This window comes from Leiobunum rupestre, chromosome 8 (assembly GCF_980474605.1).
Source record: "Leiobunum rupestre chromosome 8, qqLeiRupe1.1.hap1, whole genome shotgun sequence".
NCBI classification, from domain to species: domain Eukaryota; kingdom Metazoa; phylum Arthropoda; class Arachnida; order Opiliones; family Sclerosomatidae; genus Leiobunum; species Leiobunum rupestre.
This window is the reverse complement of record NC_143391.1, coordinates 33197123-33223143: the sequence shown is the minus strand read 5'-3', so window position 1 is coordinate 33223143 and position 26021 is coordinate 33197123. Positions and strand designations below refer to the sequence as shown.

The window sequence follows — 26021 nt, the reverse complement described above, 5'->3', positions numbered from 1 at the left end:
CCTCCTTAAAGGGAACACAGTGTCGCGGCGTGCTCGATTAAAAGCGATAGAATTCGAGTCTCGTCGCGCGTATTAAAGGCCGAGAACGCGACCGGCAAAACCTTCCGGAATTCGGCTACACTGCTCGGAACGCTTATTGCACCAGACTCGGAAATTAATGCTCGCTACATATACAATGAATGAGCGTTAAGCCTTAGTGACGCTGCTACTATAAGAGCCTTAACAATGAATATAAACAGAGTGACGCCGGAAAGATTGTAAGCTGGACACACACTCTCCCTCCCTCTCTCTCTCTCTCTCTCTCTCTCGTATACAATGGAGGACACGATTTTGAGCGCAAATCTAGACGATGTGGGAGATCTGGGCTAATAGTCAGGAATAAAAGAGGTACGGGAGGATGGCTCGATGGGAATTTCAGGAACGCCTAATCGTCTAGACGAAACAATGCGCGTTTAAACGGGCCCCTTCCCCCCACGTTCCCATTTTCATTTTTTTTTGGTTGGTCGTTTGATGTATAGGAAGCTTCATTGGCCCGTTTCTGCAAGCGAGGCAAACAACCTATTGACAGAAGCGTTTAATATCGGAGGTCCCTTCGAGGGAAGCTTGGTAAATAGGGGACGGATATTTAGGCGCTTTCGGCTATCAGGTATTTAGCCTTCGGTCGCGCTCCTACGAGGCGGTTTCAGAACCAAGTTTGCTTTTTGGAGGACATTCTTGGACTTGTAATTAAGCAATCATTTACCGAGAAAGCTACCCCGTTTTGACGCCAACCTTAATGGCTGTTGGAGCTGCGCTTTGCTGTTGGTGAGGCATTCTAATATTGAGGCAAAACTTACTCTATAGGATTCTTGATTTGATAATAGTAATTTTACCGTGGAGAAAAATGATGTTGGCAGTATACGATGATAAATAATTCTTAGAAAATTTAAAATTAACATTGTTAGTAAATTAGTTTATTAGTCAAACGCGTCAGTTAGAAGATTGAAGAGCAGCCTCATTGCACGCGTTAGTTTATAAGATTTAATATCGTAAGTCTATAATATTTTTCTATAAGATTGTCACTTTGGGGAATATTTTACTGAGAGCTAGTAACGGAGTGACGTCATCACAAGAAGAAAATATCATCGTCAAAGGCTACGTGTGACGCGTTAGCAAGCGGGCGCAAAACGGCGACGAAGCAGTCTGTCTTGTGAATAGCTCTCAATAAAACTTTTGCGTGTGAAGAATTGGAAGTGTCACACTTATGTAACAATATTATACACTTATGGTAATATTACTTCTTTTTTTGAAAAGTACTCGCACGCAGATTTCATTTTATTTTCCAAAAAGATCATTAATACGACGAACTTATTTATAAAATACGTGAAAAAATAGATTAGTCCATAATTAAAAGGGATAATATAGCTAAATCCTAGTCGCCAGCCAAATTTCCCGCACGGTACTGATGAGTTCAAAATAGAACGAAACCGGTCTACCGTTGGAATTTCTGGCTATTTTATTTATTTTTAATTTAGATAATTACTCGAAGATCTATTTGATCCGAGTTTCGCGTTTTTTTGCTCGAAGACCTATTGGTACGAGTTATTAGTAAGTTTTTTTAATTTCTTTTATTTGTTTAGGATTTAGCTATATTATCCCTTTTAATTATGGACTAATCTACTTTTTCACGTATTTTATCATCCTTCTCACAGTCCATAGGTGGTTTCTTCTAACTGAACTTATTTATAGACAAGCTATTTATTAAAAACACTTTAGTCAAAAGTCTTCATTCAAAACTTAAAAATGATTTGAAATGTATTTTGAAATTCCACTTTTACCTAGAAATGAAAAGGTTTGCTACAATATATTTGAAATTATATGTTTAGCTTCAAATCTTCAAATTTCTCTGTTTCATAATAATTATAAACCCGTTATTTCCGAAAGAAGGAATGACTTGAAAAAACACCCAGAGTTCAGAAACGTGAAATTCAAGACGTGAATGACCAACTCCGTCAGCTTTGACCTAAATTGCGAGTTGCTCCATTTCCCGGTTCCGATAGACTTCGAGTAACTGACCTTCCTATCAAAAAAATCCAATTTGATTCGTCGTTAGTTTAGAGAACCAGTAAGAATAGAGCTTGCTAGTGAAACGTCAAAGATTATTTGCTTTTATAAGTTCATTTATCTCGATGCATCTGCCAATGGGAGGGAGCGAGATCCCGTGACTACTATAATATTAAAAGAGCAATACCGGAGAACTATATAGAAGATTTCTTTCATCTTTTTTATTTCCTTCTTATATTTCTGGGTGGGAATTTCCCTGGGGCACCTGTTATATCTTTCACCTTGTCGCTGGCGCAAATAGCCAACGGACTCCTTAAAGAGAAAACTAGCAATAGAAAAGTACTTTTTCTTTTTGCGCGCATCGATTTTCGATTTGTATCCTAAGCTAATCTTTCTTTTTTGGTCTTTCGTTCCCTCTCTTTGGCTACGCCGTCTCTAACTCCGGCTTCCATTCTCTTCTCCCGTTTTTCCTTTATTTCCCTTTTTCGTTGGTTTCCCTTCTTCGCTACTTCTTCCTCACCGCTACCTTAATCTATTTTCGATCGGACTGACGAAAATTCGGCGTGTTTCGACTCGTGGTCTCAATTTCTCCCTTTTCCGCCAACCCCGGAGCAGTGCGTCCACAGACAGTCACCCTCATGTCCCCACCTCCTTGGGTCACCGCGGACGTCGCTGCCCAGTTCGTCTGCCGGACCAATGGCTCTTCGCCGGCGGCCAATATCACCTGGTGGCTGGAAAACAGTCGATTGCCGATATCGCAACAAGAGTCTTTCCAAGAAGAGAACACCACCACCAGCGTTCTCACCCTTACTCCAGCCATCAAGGACAACCTCCAGGAATTGGCTTGTGTCTCTGACAACGCGCTAGTTCCCGGAGGGGCCATCGAAGACGTTGTCAAGTTGCAAGTGCACTGTAAGTTTTCTTTATTCTGAAAATTACGGTAACTACTTTACTCTTCAATGCATTTGGGGAACGGATCCAAAAGTAAAAAAAAAAACAATTTCTTCAGCCTTTCGCCAAATATAGTCCGCGAATCTTTGGGTAAATCGAAATTTGTCTATCTTAAAATAACTTTAAGATAGTACCATTATTTCCTTGACTTTTAAATAGCAATTGTTCAAACGACTACTTAATATTTCGTTCTCAGATCCCCCGCAAGTAGAGATTCGCCTTGGAATGAACCTGCGATACGCCACCTTCCACGAGGGTCATGACGTGTACATGGAATGCCACGTTGCAGCCAATCCGTGGCTAACGGAAGTGACGTTCCTCTTCGAAGGCCACGAGATCACCACCAACACCACAGCGGGAATTATCGTCACTAATCAGACGCTGGTTTTGCAAAGGCTGCGCCGAGAAAGTCGAGGTCGATACACGTGCACAGCCCTCAACGAACTGGGACGAAGCGAGAGTAATCCGCTTTACCTCAGGGTACAGTGTAAGTTTCTCCAAATTACTTTCAAACTTTTACTAAATTATGTTGCGTGTGTAAGTTGTTCCATTGTTTTTGTCTCAAAACGCAATTTCATCGTCCAATCTCCTAAAACAGGAAACTATATTAGTATGATCTCGGAATGTCTAATGATCCATTTCCACCTAGCTCCGAAAGCGGCTCTACAAACAGGCATGGCTTAAGCCACATCGAAATTAAGAAGGATTAAGAAGGATACTCACTCGGAAAGTAGACTTACCGGAAAATTAATTTAAGAAACCCCGATTAGAATACTTTGTAGAAATTATTACGTTCTTCACGAAACTGATTTGGTTCCGTTTGAAATCACGTATTTAAATGGTTTAAAAAAGTGCAGAAGGCTTAATGTCAACTATGCACCGAGTTAAGCTTAGCACGTCACTAACTAAAATCTCCATTGTAAACCACGCCCATTTCTATGAGAATCTTCCTTAGACATACTAATTGTATAGTTTTCTGCGTAAACCCATACGCCTTTAATGTTAGAAATCTAAAGCATCCCGAAAACACGGCCTAACAGATGTTTGACCTAGTTCTTTAAGCGGTACTTTCCAAGCATTTTGAAATTCCCTATAAAATATCTTCAGGGATTCGCTCAACCCAAACAAACGGCTCCAAGAAAATCCCAATAAAACGCCATTTGACTTGTTTCTACAGAAAACATTTAGACTAAAAAATTAAATGGTGGCCTACTTTATAGATAGCTGTCATTTTGTCGTGGAGCTATAGACAATCCCCTTTGAGTTTTCAAGCGCTTTTGGAAACCTAACTTAACGGAGAGCTCCCTATTTACGGTTTGTTAGTAGCAAAACCATTACCAATTTTAAACCGGGTTGAGAATATTTCGCTGTTTCGTGTCCGATTCCGAATTTACGCGTCCATCTCGAAGTGGAACTCGAAGCTTTAAGCATCCAATTTAAATCAAATTCAACCGCTCAACACTCTCCGTCATTAACGCTATTATATGGGAAATTGAAAATGTACGTCCATCCATTACGCGTTCCTCGCAAGGTGTATACGCAATCTCTAAAACTAATTAAATCAGCAATTTCCCGAGAAATAGCTCCAACGTTCTTTCTTTAAGGTGGCTCTTGATGTCGAAGCAAAAACAATTTTATCAGCCGCCCGCCTTTTTCATAAATGCATTATTTCGCATTCATTTTTTTCGCTGTAGCCCCCGAAGTTCGTTCCCGAGAAAACGTCGACGAAGGTGGAGACAGCAAAGCCCTAATTCGACGGAGTGAATTCGACACCTTGAAAAAAGTCGAAGCCCAAAAGTCGAGCGCGGCGTCGATGGCGTCGAAAAGAGCTTCGGGGGAAATTTGCATATTTTGAATAGACGTCAAGTCCCCGTAATAAGATTTCGCCGAGTTCGACTGTATTAAAGAGAGACCCAGACCGCTAATGACATCAGCGGAGCTCTCGCCAAATAGAAGGGAGGCGGGCGAGAAGAAGGATGAGAGGGGAAAAAAGCCAAAATTGCGGAGAATTCTTCCCCTTTAAGAATGGCTTTTATGTATGCCGCGCCACATACAGCGGTGAGCGCTAATTATTGGACCGGGGGTCAGCCCAAGCCGAACAGTGTTTTTGACGAACCCAGGCCACCGCCGAAATAGCCTTGTAGGGAGCCTCCAATTAGTGGGGAGTGCGGGGAGAAGATAGAAGAGTCGACTGGCTAGAAAGTGGATTAGTTTCATCAGTGGCGGACGGAAAAAATCGGGTTATACGGAGGAAGAATCCTATGGTCGAAGCCGACTACTCTATAGGATAAGAGAGAAAAAAGCTCTTTTAGTCAATTAGATGGATTTTTTTTAAGCCTCGGCGTGCTTCGAAGTTAAACTAACTAGACCTTTAGTAAATTAAATAAACTCATTGATTTAAGTACGTGTGCTCCTGAGTAACTGTTAGCAGTCCGAAGAAATGGGGGTAGCGACTGGGGAGAGGAAACCGCCGCGTTTTCTACTCGCGAGATGCGTTGGCGCGAGGGTAATATCCGTTTAAATAAATAAAGTGCCTGCCCTTAAATTAATGCCGTTTTTCCGTCAGCTTTTAATCAAAGTATTTACTTTGTATCTTTAGAAAGTTTTCGTTTTTATTCCCGATAGATTTCGTTGTAAAGGTACTTTTAGTCGTGTGAACAAGAGAGTCACTGAAAGTTGGAAACATTTTAATACACCATTTCAGTAATCTATTAGAAAAGAGAAATGCTTAGTTTGTGTTTTTTTTGTTTTTCTTTTATACAAAGTTTATCTACCGTAGATGGCGCTACAATAAAAAAAACGAAAAGGCGTATTTGAAGTTGATATTAAAGTAGACCAATGGCGGTAGGGCGATTTAAGTAAACTTAATTTAAACAAATGTATTTTAATTAATCCCCAAACGATCGTAACGAAAAAGCAAGGATCACGACAAGATAATACGTCTTCGCAATGTACGACAGACTCTTTACCGAAATCGACAGAGAAAATAAAGAATATCAGAGTGAAAGGTTGGCCAGTTAAAGTTTCATTTGCAAAATGCCATTAAACGAGGGCCTTTTGTGTCGCGGGCGTTGGAAGCGATAAAAGGTTTTAGGGAGACGAGCTAATCGCCACCGCGGATAGAACAACGGCATAGAGAGAGAGAGAGAGAGACAGAGAGAGAGAGAGAGAGCGCGAGAGAGAGAGAGAGAGAGAGAGAGCGCAAAAAGCCAGTTTGCGCAGCGCCAGTCCCTTTTATTGAAATTCGGCGGCGGCCAAGTTTTACGTTTGAACGACTAGAAATTAAGCGGCGTTGAGAGGCGCTATTCGAATCGAGATGGAGGAAGAGTGTCGCGGCCAGAGCCAGCCGGAGGAAACGTTTATTCGCCTTCGAGAAGATTTTATGGCGCGGCAAGTCCGCCATGGAATTGAGTCCTTTAACGAGTCCGCGAGGTGCCATTAACGACAAATGCCATTAGCTCTCGCAGCGCCGCCACGCGCGTATAGACACGTCTTCGCGCGCCCGTCGCCGAGAGCGTCCGCCAATGTTGGAACTGACGCGAAAGACCACCGCGGAGCTATAACGTCCAGAAAGCGAACAACGTAAAGGTCTCGAATACGCGTCCATCACCAACGCCATCTTGCGGTTTTGCGGCCAGTCTTCGACGGAATGAAATTGGCCAGTTAGATAGATGGCCTCTCCGCGGTCGCGACGATATCTTCTTTCTCCCAGCCGGACTCGTTTGTGTTTTAAGGACTAAACGCGGCTCCCCGACCATCAGTCGACGGAACCAGCGGTCATTTCCACCCCTTTACGTACGCCATTCGCACTCAACGCGTTATTATTACGGAGAAGCCCGTATAGAGTCTATTATTCGAGCGACGAGCTATAGGTGCCGTAACACACTCGTGGAAGATCATACTCATCAGATGGCGCCGGGGGATAATGCGGCTGTAATAGAGCTATTTAGAAAAGTAAGTTGCTCTCTAATGGGAGCCCGCGAGAAGAAAAGCGCTCTCTCCAATTCCCGGAAAAAATCAATGGTGACCAATACCAATGGCAAAACGTCTCCCTTCTCTTAACCAAGCCATAAAATCTCTATTAAGAGCGCTTTCGACGTATTTTGCGTACGAAAGGAACCACGAATAGTCGTTGGTGCCTTTTCAATTTTCGAGTAGCGGATCCCCTCTAGCCAACGCGAGCGGGAATTTTCTAATGGCGTACTCAACAGGTCATACCTTTCTTATTATAGGTGATCTCGGGGAATTTCGAAATGTTTTTGCGCGTCAACGTGTCAAGTCCGTCGTGATAAAAACGTTCCTTAAGGACTTTCGCTTTATCAAGCCGTTAAGCGGAGTTACCGGAATGCTATTCTTATCTGGTCTACGAACTTATTCTTTTGCAGACGCTCCTTTGTGCAAGGAGAACCAGAAAATGTTCTACGGGGTGAGCAAGTTGAAGAAGACCAAAGTGGTGTGTCAGGTGGAGGCCGATCCGACGGAAGTCAGTTTCCGATGGACTTTCAACAATTCCCGAGAGGACATTGACGTCATTAGTTTCGTCAATGACGGATTGCGCAGTGTCGCCACCTACACGCCCAAGACGGATCTTGACTACGGGACCCTTATGTGTTGGGGCTTCAACAAAGTTGGCATGCAAAGAGATCCTTGCTTATTCTACGTCGTTCCAGCAGGTAAGAACGAAAGCTTCCTGATGGCAGTGTGATTTTCATTTATATTTATTAAGCGATGTCAGGTAAGCTATAGCCGTCGTCAACCTCCAATTTGGTGCCCTTAAATAAATCGATTTAGCGCTAATTTCAATTAACTTTATCGAACGCCTCGAGAACGTTCCCAAAAGCTTTAAATAACTGGCCTACTGGCGCCTGTAGAAGTGTTCCAATACGCGTACACCGGTGTTCAGGGAAAGGTCGACTACCAGGGAAATTGTAGGTTATAATAAAAACTTCGTTATATTTGCATATATTTAAAACTTTTATTAGGGCTTAAGCCTTAGTCTGACTTAATAAAAGTTTTAAATATATGCAAATATAACGAAGTTTTTATTTTAACCTACAATTTAACAACGCATATAGCACTGCTAACCTAACTATTAATTAATGTTACCAAGGAAATATTTAAAAACTACCGAGATGCGTGTCAAATTGTCTCGTAAACATCAATTTTAGTTCTTTGTATATTTAATCGACGTTTGAGATGAATGGCAATCAAATGGATGGACCATTAAAAGGTTAAATGTTTTCCAGAGAGCAGAGTGCCGAGAATGTGGTCGGCGAAATTAGAAACTAATTTGAGGCAATCATTCTCGTGTTTACGGTTGTTTTTTCCACAGTTTAATTTAAATATATCGTCGTTAAAAACCGCTAATGCGAACCGCGAATTATTTGCCAAGATACCGAGTGGTATCAGCCGAGCGATAGAGCGAATTTTTTCGTTTTGGTGGTGATGTGGGGGTAGAGGAAAGGTCATTTTATTGGACAAAAAGAAAATCCGTATTAAAACTTTCGCCGCTACTTTCAACGAGATAAAGTGAGAAGAGGGAAGGGGGGGGGGTTCTCGTTCGCGCTTCGACCGGGAGAGGGCGTTAGGTGGCGTAATGGCACCCAACGGGAGCCAGCGAAGGCTTCTCGAATAAAAACCCAAAGGGTCCCAAAAAAAGATGGCACGCGGTGAGAGCGGGGCTTAGAAATGTTTTAAGCAGAATGGTGAGAGAGAAAGAGTGCTAACGCTCATTACGCCGCTGGAATAAGGGATGATAAAAACACACCATTAAGGAGCAAAGAGTCTTCTATTAAGCCTTGCGCTTCGGCAATTAAAGCCATATCTGCGGGGTTGCCCTAAATGAAACCCAAACCTAAAGACTTTTTCTCTCTCTCGGAGCGGAATTTTTTTCGTCATCTCGAGCGATATTCTCCTTCAAACTCGCATTGGCTTTCCTAAAAATAAGGTTGAAATTTTAGCGCGAAATTTAACGAGGCGAAAATTCCCGCGCACTTTTTACAGCCGAAAATAGCGTTTCATTCTTTCTCTTTGTGCCTCATTAGTTAGAAGCTTGTTGAAACGACAAAGACAATTAAAATCTCACCCCCCTGATTGATATAGTCGTAGATTTTGTCATTAGCGTATGTGTGGCTGTGCCCGTATCTAGGTTTTTTTTTGTAGTCGCGGCGAAAGAATTGGCGCGGAAAACGTACGGTTCGCGATAATGCGCCCAAAAATGAAAAAGACTCGACTGCCGGAGAAAGTAGAAAAGATAAATTAATGAAAGCTACTGATTTAAAAGTTACTAATTCGAATGAAATGAATGCGGATAAAATTAAAAAGATAACTACTTTTAGAATCAATTTAAAAACAAAATTTAAAGAATGGGTATCTGTTTTCCTTTCATATTATACGTGTAAAGAGATTAAGCCAGTACAAAAAAAATTAGCCACAGCCTATACGTGGTATGAAGGTTCCACCTAAGTTCGCAAACGTCAGCAAACTCTAAATGGTTTCTTTTCGCTTGTTCCGGGATTTCGGAGTAGGGTAAATAGAGTAAGGCAATGACGTCCTTTTACTCCGATTCTGTGGTGGCGAATAGTTTAGTCGGAGTAAACAAATGTCGGCCTGTGGCCTTTTCGGCAGATAAATTCTGGCTTGCAGACGACCAAATCCGAAGAAGTAAAAAGAGTAGCCCAAATACTCTGGAACAAGCGAATAGATTATGGGGCGGAGTAATTCTCATCCCCGGAACAGGCGATTAAAACGTCTTAGGGTAAAAAGAGTACACTTTTAGTCCAAGAACAGGTGAAGAAGGTTAAAGGAATGTAAGTAGTGAAACAAAAGTCGGGTGTTCAAACCAAAAAAATTTTACAAGTAAATAATATCAGATTTGACAACTTCAAATTGCTTCGCTTCCACACTAATTTAGGCTACTGTTCTTTTTGTTCCGTCTAATCTGAACCTCTGGGTAAACTTAATTTCGATTACTTCGTACAGATATATTTTTGTTCTTCCGTCAATTTTCTTAGTTGCTAAAGTTGGTGTAATTAAATTTGATAGTTGCTAAAGTTGGTGTATTTAAATTGGATAGTTGCTAAAGTTGGTGTATTTAAATTTGATAGTTGCTAAAGTTGGTGTATTTAAATTGGATAGTTGCTAAAGTTGGTGTATTTAAATTGGATAGTTGCTAAAGTTGGTGTATTTAAATTGGATAGTTGCGAAAGTTGGTGTATTTAAATTGAATAGTTGCGAAAGTTGGTGTATTTAAATTGGATAGTTGCTAAAGTGGGTGTATTTAAATTGGATAGTTGCTAAAGTGGGTGTATTTAAATTGGATAGTTGCTAAAGTTGTTGTATTTAAATTGGATAGTTGCTAAAGTTGGTGTATTTAAATTGGATAGTTGCTAAAGTTGGTGTATTTAAATTGGATAGTTGCTAAAGTTGGTGTATTTAAATTGAATAGTTGCTAAAGTGGGTGTATTTAAATTGGATAGTTGCTAAAGGGGGTGTATTTAAATTGGTTAGTTGCTAAAGTTGGTGTATTTAAATTGGATAGTTGCTAAAGGGGGTGTATTTAAATTGGATAGTTGCTAAAGTTGGTGTATTTAAATTGGATAGTTGCTAAAGTTGGTGTATTTAAATTGAATAGTTGCTAAACTTGGTGTATTTAAATTGGATAGTTGCTAAAGTTAGTGTAATTAAATTGGATAGTTGCTAAAGTTAGTGTATTTAAATTGGATAGTTGCTAAAGTTGGTGTATTTAAATTGGATAGTCACTAAAGTTGGTGTATTTAAATTGAATAGTTGCTAAAGTTGGTGTATTTAAATTGAATAGTTGCTAAAGTTGGTGTATTTAAATTGGATAGTTGCTAAAGTTAGTGTAATTAAATTGGATAGTTGCTAAAGTTAGTGTATTTAAATTGGATAGTTGCTAAAGTTGGTGTATTTAAATTGGATAGTTGCTAAAGTTGGTGTATTTAAATTGAATAGTTGCTAAAGTTGGTGTATTTAAATTGGATAATTCCTAAAGTTGGTGTATTTAAATTGGATCAAAAATCATTTCTATGTCGGATTGATTAGATTTAAAGTTTGAGAATTGCTTGATAAGTGAGGTCATTTTTAAGCCGCTTGGTTGGCACATTTGTACGGAAGTATGAGATTTAGAAATCGAGGTCGGCCATGGAGAAAGCTTTTTGCCACGGGAACTCCAAGCCTAAACGGGGATGTTGTTAAGGTGGGACTGCCAGTGTTATCGCGTAAATGGCTAGTAAAAAGTCTTTTTCCAGCACAATAGATCTCTAACAAAAAAAGGTTGAAATACAACAGGGGAGTAAGAAAATACATTACTCGCGGTAAACACATAAAATACGATTTGTCCTGGACAGTCGCGAGAAGTTGGAAAATAAAAATGGGTGTTAAAACTAAAAATATTGGATGGGCGAAGGAGAATACGGTTTTGCAGATGCTGGTAAAGTCAAGGGTGACAGAGAATATAAGCACCGTGGCCTTTAACCCTCGAAACCAATTTTAAGGGCGTATTTACGGAGTTCTTGTCGTAAACTTGTCAACCACCATCTACGGGGTTCCATTGTCCATACCATACGATTTATAGTTTTGAAAATAAATATAAAAATCAAATGTTTTCTTGTAGTCGGTTTAAAATAATGCTATGGATTGTAGTAATTTTACAAAATTTATAAATTAATTAAATTCAATTAAACTAAAGTAAGAAATGAATAACATATATTTAAACTAAATAACAGAATAAATGCAACGAAATAATTTTAAATGAGAGATAAAATAATTGGGAATTATTGAGTTTTAACACATCTGGAGGTAGCTATTTTCAAATTGAGATCTTTAGGCGTCTTCCTAACCTTGGTTTTCTGTCATGTAAGAGAATATATTTGGAGTAGAAAATTTTAAAATTAAATCGGCGCTACGTCGGTATATCCAAATTTGAAAATTATATTCGTATCGATTTAACTTTATTACTAATTAATAATAGCCCCGTTCACACTAGGCACTTTGGGACCGTTTTAAATTGGTTTCGAACGATTAATTTGTAAAATTTTGCTTTCTAATATAACTCTTAAAAAAAAAAAGATTTATTTTCAAACCTTTTAGGGTTTTTTCTTGTCCCATATTTAACACCTTAACAAGTTTATAAAGGATGTTATTCTACACCTTAATAAGCAGTTTTCCTGCTAGGGTGTTTATTTACACTGTTTGGGGTGCTTATGTCCTCCGTTTTGGTTCCTTTGTTAACAGTTTGTGGTATAAAACTATTCCCTTCAGGGTTATTATAGGTCTACTTCCTCTAGGGTACAAGAATACTCCTTTTAGGGTACCAAACGACTCGCTTCAGGGTGTTACACTACCCCCTTCAGGGTTCTACAATTCTCCTTTAAGGGTTCTATAATACTCCCTTTAAAGTTTTAAACTATTCCCTTTAAGGTTCTAAACTACACTCTTAAAAACGTTGGGTTAAATGATTTTGGTCATTTCATTTTTAACTACTTTTTGAGTAAAAAATAACCCAAATGTAGTTGAAAATCTTGAAATGCAAAATTTGGGTTAAACAAAATTAGGTTGTTCTTAAGATAATATAATAGCAACCCAAAATTGGGTCATACTATCGAATTTAAAGTTCCCTCGCGCCAAAGACGATATGAGCAACTAAATGTGTCCATCGAACTTGTAGTCTTTGGAAGACTGGAAATTAAACTTTCTGCATCGTTTCCATGAGTGCTTGAAAGGATTCTTAATTTTTAATTATAAAGGTATAGAATATTATTAATTTTATTTACTATTTATAATTAACATTTTTCCAATATTTTAAATTTATTTTTATGTTGTGTTGATATTTCAGCGGAAGAACGTAATGAGCTCCCATGTTTAAATTTATTGCAAATTGCCAAGGCCTTACGATATTCTTTCAAGTGTGATCAAATTTATAAATGGATGTTTTTGTGGAAACAAAATTGAATGAGTGGTCAATTTATAGGCATCTTTATATCCCCATAGAAAAAAATCTTAACAGGACATGCAGGTACAAAGAATAAAATTGGAAGGCTTATAATTTCAAGACATAATTTTATTCAACCAAATTAATTGTTAATTTATAACCCAAAATTTAGTCATATATTAACCATATTTTGGGAAACTTATAAATTTAACCCAAAATATCGTTATTAAAATAACCCATTTTGGGTGAAAACGAAAACCACCCAATATTTTGTTTGGTTAAATACTGACCCAACAATGAGTAAAAAAACAACCCAATTAATTGTTACATTATAACCCAAAATTTAGTCATATATTAACCATATTTTGGGCTAATATTCAATCCATATTAGGGTAATTTATAAATTTAACCCAAAATAGCGTTATGAAAATAACCCTTTTTTGGGTGAAAACTAAAACAACCCAATATTTTGTTTGGTTAAATACTGACCCAACAATGGGTAAAAAAACAACCCAATTTGGGTCAAAAACAACCCAATATTTTTAAGAGTGTACTGCCTTAAGGGTGTTACAATACTCCCTTTAAAGTGTTATAATACTCCTTTTAGCTACACCCTTACCAGGTGTTAAATCACTCAATTTACGGGGTAATATAACACCCTTTATACACCTTTTCAAGTTTTTAATTTAGGACAATAAAAATCCCTTTAGGGCGTTTAAATTAACATTAAAGATTATTTTTTTACAGATATTACACCCTTAAAAAACCCTTTTTTTAAGAGTGTATGGCTATTAATACAGTTAACATAAAAAATGTTCAATATTATTTTTCAAAACCGTTTAAAAACAGTTCCAAAGTGTCTAGTGTGAACACGGCTAATGTGTAAAACTTAAGCCAAAATTTATTTAACTGTAGGAGAACCAAATAAAATGAATGTCGAGCCGAATAAGTCGACATAAAAGCCGCGAAATTAAAACCTCTTTATGCAATGCCAATCTGATAAAAATATTCGATTTAAATCAGTACATTTTTAACCGTCAAGGTTATATCGATACTTTTCGGCTATTAATTTTGTAATATACATATGAAGAGAAAAGCGTTTGGGATTGAAAATACTCGTACAACGAATCGCCAGTAGAGACGGGCGTTCCATCAAATTTTTGATTACGATTAAGACTTTCGGGGGTTTGTTAGTTTGACATTTGACAGGCCGGCGACCACATTGAGAGAGTTAAAAGCTTCTTAAATTGATGGATTACCATCTCCGCTTGACAGTATTTTAGCGATACACGACGCGGCGCTTGTTGTAATAAAACTGGGATTTTTTTCTCTCGTTTCACCCGCGTCCTTTTCCGGTCCGGCCTGATCAGGTGTACCGGACAGCCCGGCGAATTGTACGGTGGCCAACCAGACGGGATATTCCTTCAGCGTCTCCTGTCAGCCTGGGGACGGCAACGGCCTGTTGCAAATCTATCACTTGCAAGTCAGAGATGACGAACTGATGAGGACCGTATCCAATCAGTCCTCCGACTACCCGCAGTTCCTGGTCAAGGATTTGCCCGCGGGAAGAACCTTCACCCTGGTCATCTACAGCGTCAACGACTTGGGTTCCAGTTCTCCGGTCGTCGTGTCCGGTGTGACTTTAGCCACGAGCGATCGCTTGACCACGCACGGAGGAAGAGGTGGTGATCACCGCTGGCAACAGAGACTGTCATCGACCGTGGTCATACTAATATGCCTGTCCGTCGGACTAGTTATACTAGGAGCCGTTGTTCTAGTAGCGTTCAAACTTAAGAGAGGAAAATTTAAGGGTAAGATGTACATTGCTTTTAAGATTTTCCGATAAATGATCTTATTTCTACGAATTCTATTACGATTTTGATTAAGTTTGATTACTATTCCTAATTATAGCTTTAATTAACGTACGAAATTTTAGATATAATGTCGACTACGAAAACTATCGAAGTACGACCCCGTAGTTCGCTGTTATAAACATAACTTAGGACGACGTTCATTTTAACGATTTCCGGGAGCCCGCACAATTATTTTTCTTAATGAAACGAAGGCAACGTTTTCTTGCTGCAATTCATTAACGTCCATTAATTTTTATTAAGATATTCGTCCATTGGGTACCGGCTAAGCTCCCTCTTTCCGAACGCGCGTAATTACGACCCCGAAAAGATTCGACGCCGACCAGGCTTAAACGGCGACCTAGGATTATCGTAGTTTCCTGAGCGTAAATAACTCGTCAGTATAGGTAATAATATTGCAAATGCTATTAAACTTCTCCGCAATCAGAGGGTAGACGAAGGTAAGCTTAGACCATATCGGGCGCGTGTCAGCGCGAGGTCGTGGCTTTAAAAGACCATTTACATAATCTGGCGGTCAGATCAATTCTGTTTATTATTTCATCGCCGGGTTGGCCGTATGTTTGGTTTTTACAGAGGGCAGCGAGAGCAACCCCCACACCTTTCACGCAATCCGACGTCTAACACGATTTTCTCTTTTAATTTCGTTTCCTCCCCTCTTAACCCCTTTCCACCGGCCATTACGACTGTTAATTCTCGGTCACACCGACCCAGGAAGTCCCGCCGCCGGACTGAAGGCACCCATCAGGTAAGAAACCACTCTACACGTATTCGTTGACGCGTTTGCGCGTCCGTTACGTTAGGCCTAACTCATTGGGAAAAAGGCAAAACACGAAAGACCATTACGGAGCCGTCACGTAGAGGGAGCGCTTGCTCTCCGTTTTATAAATGATGGCCAGGATTGAATATGTCGCGCGGTTTTGGCGTAACTTCCTCGCTATACTCTAGCGACAGTGGTGGCTTCGAAAGGTCAGGTCCCTTCGAAACACAATGCCAAAGAGCCGTTTGTGTTTTCCCTAATGTTTGTTTCTACGCTAATTCATTACGGCTTAATTTATTGAATTTTCTCCTTATAACAAACCAACGCGAACCATTCTACGCGCGATATAGACGTTAGAGATTGCGGTGCTACCAGAACGCGGCGTTTCATTCCCCGCAAAAGCGGCGGCGCAGTGTTACCGGGCGACAATGGTAATTTTCCAGAACAGAGAAAAAGGCGCGAAACGACGTTAACCTCTGTAGAAGCGCGGTTTGTTTTCCGCAGAGAGCGAGTCGCGGCTTCGACCCTGGACGCCGTATCGATTGGCTTTAACAGTCGGGACATTGTTGGATACAGTCGATGATTGATAATGATCGAACAATACCGAAACTACACGCCCGTAATGACATTTGTATTACCATTACCAACTGTATAATAACTTTCGTCATTTTTCCTATTTTTCGTCATATTCAATATTAAACGTAAAGTGTCTATTGGTATGTAATATCTCGTAAAATATGAATTTTTCGACTCGGTTAACGTAAAATAGTCATTACAAGAACATATTCGTGTTACTGAGAACGTACGAATCCAGGTCCGCTTACTAAGCTTGTCTCTTAAACGAAATCCATCAATCTCATAAATTGCATGACGCCATGCACGTTTCATTTTTCGACAAAATAGGTCTACAATTAGTTCCGAAAACGTAACATTTAACTCTTAACTTTATTGATTCATTTATTAATTGATCTTAAATATCAAAATAGTTGATAGACTCAATAATTTTTTCCAGAAAAATATTTAAAACAAGTTGAATAATGATTTTCAGTTTGACCTAAGTTGAACTTCTAGCGTCAGGACGTTCTCAGAAACCAAAATTGGATCTTTGTTATTGAATAATTAAATCTCGCTTCCGTTGACGAAAAATCCCTAAAGATGAAGACTAGGTAGTCCAGTCAATTTTAGATTTCAGACATAATTTACTTAACCTAATTGATCGATTTACAATTTTTAAGGGGCAAAGACGACTTTAATGGGGCGTTAGTTGTTAGTAGATGGCGCTCTGATAGCATCATGATGTCATAATTTTGATTTTCAACGATTGGTTGAAAGTTTTCAGTTTTTAGTGGAGAACGGTTTTGTCGAGATTTAAAATACAAAATTATCTTCCCTGATTGGATAGTTTAAAATCGTATTATAGTGCCATCTATGGCGGAGAGTGTTAACTTCTGTTAAAATTAATTGTTAATTTAAATTAGAAACATTATTTATATTTTTAATAAGAATTTAAAGTATTATAATTTTGTAATTAATTAATAACTTTTTAAAAAAGTTTATTTTTCATAAACTTTATAGTGTCGCCATCTACGTCAAACATTATTAAATAGGAAGGTACCTCGGGTGGATTTCACCCCTTTTTGCATATTTCCCTGTAGGCAATATGTGAATGCGTCTATTCAACAAAGCGACCCTCTCGGTGACGTCAACGATTTGTTCAAACCAGTTAACTCGAAAAGCATGAACCTAATATTAACGTGATTCTTGGCAGTGATTTTAATACGAAGTGTACGTTTATACAAAACAGTTTTAATTAAACTTAACGGGGGATCAAATATTAACTCACGACATCGAATATTTACGTGAGAGCGTAGTAGAAGCTGTTCTATTATTTACGACGAAATTTAAATAAAAAAGGGAGGACATATCGTTTTTCCGCACACGTACATTTCCAAATGGATCTTCCAATTTATCCACGACGTTTTTGAAGCCCTCGCTGAGTCGGTGTACGATTGCGATGGCCGAGCTGGAAACGCGAGAGTCTTGACATTGCGTGTGTGTTCGCGTATAGACGGTTTGCACGCGAATCCCCAATGGCCGCCGCAGTTAGGCCTTCGCGGGAACATTTAATTATAAATATGCATTTAAAGATATAAAATCAATAAACCAGAGAGAGTGTGTGTACGCTCTCGGGGCCAACTCGGAAAATGAATGAATAAGAATCTAAAGTGGCATCGTTCTACGATATTCGCCAGCTGCAAACTGTTTCCAATGATACGCGACCTTTAGGCATGCCGGCAAACAACGGCGAATTAATACGTGTGTATTCGAAATTAAAATTGCAAAATAAGCCCGATTAAAGTCGCTTCTCGTCATATGAGCCTTGTATATGGCGTCATTCAATTTTAATTTATTTCGAGGAATTGTCTGACACTTCCGTGTCCGGCGGCCCTTTCGAATCGAAGAGAGGTTTATTATTCCGAATGTCACATTTCCAGACCAAATACCTTTCTGTTTATAACCTCGATGAAATATTCATCAACTATATTATTATTAAAACTTGCCTATTTCAAACTTTATATCTTTTGCAAAACGTTACAAATTTACGAATGAACGCGGTTGCTTAGTACGAATAATTCGGACTAAATTTCCAATAGATATATCCCGCTTTGTACCGGCTTCACAGTTAGGCTTAAGCGAATTATAGATCGATTCCCAAATGGCTTACAGGGAAACAAACATACAGAGACTCTAGAAATTCGATTTTAAAGCTTTAATTTATACTAGATAACCTCGATTTAAACCTTTTTGTTATGGGAAGGGGTTAAAGACTTCATGATTTATTTAAAAAAAAACATTTAGCCCTATTTGAAACTATGTTTTACGTAAACACTATCACAAAACTTCAACTCAGGAAATATTAGGCATGAAACAACGAAAACAAATTTCAATTTTTGCAGTTTGTAAAACATTTCAAGCAACTGTCAGCTCTATCATTGCCACCTGTATTATGATAAGGTCGTTTTTATTAGAGATGGCCATTAATCTATCCAATTCTTCGAGAAAAAAACTAATTTACTGGAGATCGTAGTGCCATCTATTATGGCAAAGGAAGCTAAAATTCAAAATAGCGAAACGATCATTATTATAATTATACAAATTATACTCTACTTAATTATATATCCCATATAAAATATATTCTTAAACATTTCTATAAAAGACGCTTCAATAAAACATCTTCAAGGAAATCGTCAAGAAATAATATTTTCGGGAGCCAGGACCTGCAAGTCACTGTTTAGTGTTTATATAGTGCTTGTTGAAATAAAAGAAACTTTTCACTTGTATGATATGCAACAAGTGTTTCCTTTTAACCGCGTAGCTTTTTCTTTGTCATACTAAGGCGTAGAAAAAACACGACGTTCTGTTTGCAGGTGAAAAGTTTCCATTATTTCAATAAACAGCACTTGCAGATCCTGGCTCTCGCAAATATTACTTCTTGGCGATTTCCTTGACGGATGTTTTATTTAAGGCCTTATTCAAATTTAAGAACGAGCCAATCAACGCGAGGGATAGTTTTATGTCCTGCTTTTTTTGGTCAAATGCGCTTAATATCTTGTTTTGATTTCGATGCTAGCGACATCTGTTTAAGAAAGAGCTACTTCTCGTCGAGCTGACACTTGCTTTAACATTTGGAACTGTAGTCGCCATCTGGTATTTAAAAATAGTCCTTTAATGACGTTACCCCTGTGAAAGGACCTTCTTCCTTGACTGACGTGTCTATTATTTCCCTTATATAAAGATGAAACCTTCTAGGCGTAGGACCCGAAAGAAATTTCACATAAGAGTTAATTTATCCCTTCGAGAGTCTTCAAAGGAATTGAAATAACGGCAGAAAAATCGAACGTTTGATGTTTTATAAACGCCTACTGTGAAAATGCGAATGTTGTTTTTAAAGTTATTTTCTAGAAAACGTACAAGGAGATTTTGAAAAATGTTATATGTTCAATTAACATTGAGATATATTTGGACTATCTCGATAACAAAGCTTTTTAATGATTTCAAATTAAGTGTTATTTACGTAAAAATAAAAGTAGGTCTAAAGTTAAAAGGGAAACAACTGCGTTTGAATTTTACTAGTTAAAGCGTGAGGTCTAGAAATAAGGCTGGATAGGTCCCCGTTTATGATTGGCTGTTTCACTAGGTAGAAAAGATGTTTTCAGCAGTTTTTAAAAATATATTTAAAAGAAAAACTTTTAGGTTGGATATTTTTAACACCTACAACAAAAACTGTTAGGTTACCCGTTTAATTTGTAAACATCACTTATGTTCAGAACGGTTTAGTCAAGATTTGCGTATTAAATTACATAGTACTATTGCGCTCAGATTTTTGGCAGGTTGAACCTATCTATTGCCCTTACCTTTAAATCGTATTTTAAAAGTACGTCTTAATAAATTTTCAAAACAACTTTCGATGATTCTAGAAATGTTTCTTTGATCTAAGTTTTACGTTTGAGCTACAATTGCCACAAACAGAATGCAAATAGAAATTGTTTTGGAAACTTCAATCACTTTTTCACTTTGCAATAAGCGGAAGCGAGTCATCTTAAGGCAACCTGAAAGCGTAATTTCAGTGGCGCCCGGTTAAAAGTTTCAAAATGGCGCCCCCTATATAGAATTATTAAAATTCTATTGAACGGAGAATCAGAAGGAACAATTGGACATTAAAGATAGGAGTGTTTTGGCGCCCCCCTACGTGATAGCCAGCTCGGCACTCGGTTAAATATTAACCCCCTTAACCCGGGTCGGTACGCCTCCGCGTAATTGGAGTTATAATTCGCATCATGTCTGCCGGAGCGTGACTCGCTGTATCCGTATCAAAATTGCCGACCGACATACGAACTTTGTCAAATTTATAACGTCTGCGGGCTTAAGATCTACTTTCGTACATTCTAAAATTACTTAGGTATAGATTTGAAGATATTTTCTAGACTAATCACGCGTGTAATAGAGCTCGTTGAATTTTAAATATGGCTTACGCTAACTCAACTCGGGTAAACTGATCGAAGAGCTTTCTCGGTTAACGAGACTAGATAACGAGATTAATGTGAATACGATAGGGTCTAAACTAACGAGATTGTCCTATTTTCATTCAAAGGTCATCGGAGGTCAACGGAGGTGTTGGAGAGATGATGGACATGGCCACGATACTAGGTGAGAAAAGATCGATGCTCGAAATATTTGTAAAGCCGTCCTAACATCGATTATTTAAAAGAGATAATCGATTATTCAAATCCTTTTAAAAATCGATAGTTGAAGTGTACGCAATTAGGGTTCCAGGAAGATAACCCCTCCCCCCTCACCGGTCCTATACACCTACACGCCGCCCTAGTAGCGCCAAAATTAATTGCCAGAGCCTACATACCGGACAAAGTCCTCGTGCCATCGTCCGCGACAGGCAATAGAACGCGATCTAATATAATATAAGCAAAACAAAATCAACCTAATCGAAATTCTCGTTCGTCCGAATTATTTTGCTTCTCGCTCGTCGAAGCCGTTTAGACCGTTTTAGTAAACGAATACCGAAGTACCTCATTAAGTGGCGTCCAACGCCATCGCGAATATCCATTTTTAAAACGCGTTTTCTTCCCCGTGGTACCGTCCACTCTCATTAGAATACAGACACGAATATAAAATTTTCGCTGATTTCGCGAAAGTATTGAATTTCTCGAGCGCTTCGGATGAAATACTTCGAAGCCTATCTTCGATTTCAAATGGCCGTGCTAATAATAACAATTTTCACGTCCCCTTTACGTAGGGGAAGTTGGTTGAGCTTGCGGAGAAAGTCAAATAATTTTGAGGTAATTTAGGCAGGATCAGTGTACGCAATATATCTTTGAATAATACCGGGTAAAGACAAATACACTAATTAAAGTTTAGGTAGGAACAACTATTTTCGTTTTCATTTCGTTAGTTAGCTCGGCCAGGAATCAGTGGTGGCGCCAGGGGAGGCTATAGCCGACTTTTAATTCTACTTGTAAGCAGTGGCGTAACTAGGAACTCCGCCCCCCTCCCCCGGCGAAAAACGACTCGGGGCCCTTTTAAATAGCACCGATTTTAATCATAAACGTTTGGGGGGCCCCTAGTTCTCGGGGGCCCCCCGCGGCCCGGGGTCGGCGGGGTCGCTATTTACAAATCGTTTTAAGAGGAGCCTGCAAAGCCCCGAGTTAATTTTTGGAGCTCCAAGTGAGGACATTCGACACCTTAGACGGAAAACCACGTATCTCAGAAAAGTGCATTTGAAAATAACAAATATTAAATTATTAGAATAGTATTACGCGGCACTTTTTAGAACTGGTAAATAACGAACACTTAAATATTTTCTGTAAATGAAAGTTGAAAGGCTATTTCGAAAATGCGAAACAAAAGCAAATACGTTTAAGTCGATTTACTTGGTTTCTTTCTCTAAAATGTATGTAAAGAGCACCCCCCCCCCTCCCCTTTTGAAAAAATATTGGCCTACACATTTTTGTTTGGGATATTTAGGTGAAGAGATGGAAATTGACTTAGCGGTCGTAACTTCACGTTCCCTCTTTCGAGCTGTAGTTTTGTTTAATAATTGATTAATAAGGTTGACCCAATTGGGTTTGATTTGACCTCTAGGCGTACACCAAACAAGATAAAAAAAAATCGACGATTGAAAGCCAAAACCACGTAAAGTATTGAAATAGTATATTTCATATAGAAGGCCCGTGCTTTTAAAAAAATTTAGATCTTCGCGAGTATTTGTGAGAGACAGGCAGTAGAATTCATATTAGAATTTACCTAGCTCTTTATAGGCAAGTGCTCGTTACGTGGTTTTGGCTTTCAGGAGACGAAATTCGAATCGGCGAATGAAGCGAGAGTACTAACGCAATTTTGTCGTAATGCGTTTTATTCAACAGATAGTCACAATTTCAAGAGCGGCCTAATAGGCCCGAAAGCGGACCCGAAGCTAACGCAAGAGTTACAGGAATGGCAGCAAAACAAGAAGAGGCATAAAACGATGGTTATCCGCGCGGGATCACTGAGCCCACTCGAACCGGATCCCGACGAGTCGGAGAAAGAAGACTCCAAGCCTGATTATCAGTCGCCCCTGATGGGCGCGGAGCCGCAGCGAAGAGCCTCATCAGGCCTACAAGAGGAGCCGGGCTCACCGCCTCACCAAACAAATTCCCCGACTCCACCCTCTCCGGGGACCGAATTCGCCGAGCAGGACCAGCGGGACAAGGAGGATATGACCACTAAGGTTATTACTACTATACGTATCCTCTATACAGGGTGTTTCAAAAGGTTATGCTAAATTTTTAAGGAGTTGTAGGGGGTGAGTTGAGAATTATCCCTTTTTTTCCTCCATTTTCCTACGATGAGTTGAAAGAGCGCCAGAGAGATTCAAAGTGTGTAGGCTGCAACAAGCGCAAAACCAAGCAGCAGAGAAACGCGAACATTAAGGTTTGGGTTCGTGTGATAAGTAAAAAAGGGCTTTGTAAACAAATCGAGGTAACCAGCGTAAAAACGTAAACTTAAATGGTATTTAAAGTCCCTGCTGCTTGGTTTTGCGCTTGTTGCAGCCTACTTCCAGGGGCTAGAAGGCCACACTTTGAAGCTCTCTCGCGCTCTTTTAACTCATCGTAGGAAAATGGGAAAAAACAGGTCTACTTCTCAACTTACTGCCTACAACTCCTTAAACTTTTGAAACACCCTGTATTTTTATTCCTTACACGCGGCGACCTACATAACGGATATTAAAAATGAATCATTGCCTTTCGAGCTAAAGGAACGGCTTACGCGACATTTTAAATTAAATTTTGTTAATTTTAATAACTGTCATTTTCTATTTATTTTTGGACGGCGAGCGTAGGCTGTGACCACAACCCCGGACCTTCTGTTATCGAACTCGGCGCAGTTATCCAATCAAGTTCCGCCACCGCCACCTCAGAGAAGGATAAGCCAATCAAAACAGCAACGGGAAAATCAAGGTCAAACCCAAGGTCGTCCCCCCAAACAAAAGCGCCAACCGCCTCGCCCCCCACCGAGGCCCCCCAGGAGGAGAACAGACTCGACTGCGTCATCCGACGGCGCCACCAATCTTAGTGGCCGTTCTTCCGGGGGTTCGTCCCCCGTTTCGGAGAGTCAGGACTTCCGACAAACAGTGCTTTGACCCCCGGAACAGTAAAAAAAGCAAACAAAACAACCCCCCTTTTTAAAAAAACATACAACCCGCGTGGTTCCAATTTTGCTTCCACTACGTTCCCACCCCGTCTCTATCTTTCTCCATGTTGGAGATTATATACATATGGATTATAAATGACGTTTCTATAATCTATTCGACATTGGCTCATCAATTTCCATCGACTATATCAACCGATTCGCGGGTATATACGAATATTTGAGCAATGGGTTCCGTACACGTTCGTAAAACATATCATTTGCTCAAAGAGAAGTTTATTATTGCCCTAAAATCGAGTAAAAACCTTAAAAAGAGCGAAAATATGGTATATCCGTCAATGTTAATAACTCCGTGAAAACTAATGTGATGTTGTAAAAGTTTTCCCCGACAATTTTTTATAACTGGATACAAATATTAAATTGGTGTTAGAAATTTTAATATTAAAAAAAAATTAGGGGTTAATAAAATAAGTCCTAAAATAAACCGCGATATTATAATTTAGCCAATTCGAGTAGATTATATTACCGGTATTTATGAAAGAAAAAAGATCGAATTTGATATATATCATCCTAAAATAAAATGGTGCGAACATCATTTCCGAAAAAGACTGTCCTAACTCAGGAATCCAATACAGAAGAGTTACTCGGAAATAAAAGTAAAACAAGGTTGACGTTCAAGTACGTACCAATATTTTGTCGTTCATACTGTTTACCTCCCCCCCAAAAAGAGAAAACTTAGAGGTGAAATATTTGATAAATAAATAAGAGCCTAAAAGTTTCTATATACTCCCGCGAAAATACTCCGTTAACGGTTTTAACGATACGAGAGAAAAAAATTGAAGAGTAAAAACTAACTTTTACCGACAAATATCCCGAGTCTAGAAAACGTTGAAAGTATTGAAAGCGGGGGAGCATTTTTGGTGCGCGACGCGTACTTCGCTGCGCAAAAAAATTGAGCGTGGAAATCCCGGCTCCTTTGAGATTTGGCGCGAGTGTGACGAAAAAGATAAGAAGCTTAACACGGCGACCTCTAGCGGCACTCGGGCGAAATAAATTTTAAAACAAGCAAAAAAATATATATATATATAAATTGCGAACAACAGTTGACAATGTGACAGAGAATATCTGGTTGATTGATATTATATGTGTACACTTTGAAAAACAAATATTATAAAAGATGTTTTAATTTCTGTACAATAAAAATGTTTTATTTATAAAAGATCAAAGGCTTTTTCATACCTTTCCTATAATAGAAGTTACATAGTGAGATATAATCTATGCATGGACGGAACACGATGTGGAGGGACTCGCCGGTTTGTATCAAAAAGGATCGTTGAACGCATCGAAGGCGGATTTAACTCTACTTCTTTACCGCGTATACGCATTTTGCGCGCAGTTTACCAATAGTACATGTTTTTCCTAGCCAAATGTTTGTACGGTTTGTGTTATATCTAACGTAGCGAGACTGAATTTGATCGCGAAGGTATAATTTATCCAATAAAGGTGACGCGATATAATTTTCGTCCTAAAAATACGTCTAAAGATATTTTCCGTCAGTCCTTCTAAAGATTGCGTGGTTCATGAACTGCCAAGTGATTCATTATGAAGGATTAAAACGCTGCTGAGGCAAACTTTCGATTCCTTCTCGGCTGTCTTAGATATTGAGAAGGCGATTTACGCGGCATCGATTTGGGGCAGGCTCAGGGTTTAAGTTTAATTAGCTCGGAAAAAGTGGGTCTATCCAGTTGAGAACGTTAGCGGAAAAATTGCGGTTAAAAGGGTTGAAATTATGAAAAACAGAAACAGCCGTTTTGGGCGTGATAAGGAGAGTCGAAGGGATCATTAGTGAATTTTCTTGATTTGAAATGTATTGAAATAGGCAAAACGCCTGTGAAGGAAAGCCCTTAATGAGCGTCAATCTTGGATTTAACTGGCAAGACGCGAAACCTCTACAATACACAGTCGAAGGGGAGTCTTCGTAATCAAGCTCAGCTCTACCCTTAGCACTGTTTTGGCCGCACGCTTCATTAGGCTAATTATGATGACCAGCCTGCGCCATCTAGGGCAAGGCTTACGAAAAGACTTTTCGAATCGTACCTCCCCCCGAATAAGAACCGTTTTAAAAAACTCTTTCCTCTTCCCGAAATTCCCCCATTCTCCCTATTAATGATCTTGCAAAGCAAAAATTATGCCTACCATTTTTTCGGGGTAATTCTCCTATAGTTCGTCGCTAGTATAACGTAGT

At 39.1% G+C, this 26021-nt stretch overlaps 1 protein-coding gene across 1 annotated transcript in view; it reads left to right on the top strand.

Moving 5' to 3' along the window:
• The window catches only part of LOC149933243 (neural cell adhesion molecule 2-like), a 233692-nt gene extending 209515 nt beyond the window's left edge, over positions 1–24177 (top strand). Inside the window, exons 5-12 of the mRNA XM_090156505.1 lie at positions 2659–2955; positions 3191–3481; positions 7380–7667; positions 14317–14757; positions 15529–15562; positions 20727–20782; positions 22513–22856; positions 23469–24177. Of these exons, the coding sequence (XP_090012631.1) occupies positions 2659–2955; positions 3191–3481; positions 7380–7667; positions 14317–14757; positions 15529–15562; positions 20727–20782; positions 22513–22856; positions 23469–23768 (2051 nt within the window). The 3' untranslated portion in view covers positions 23769–24177. The remainder of the gene's footprint in view (positions 1–2658; positions 2956–3190; positions 3482–7379; positions 7668–14316; positions 14758–15528; positions 15563–20726; positions 20783–22512; positions 22857–23468) is intronic.
• The last annotated feature ends 1844 nt before the right edge of the window (positions 24178–26021 follow it).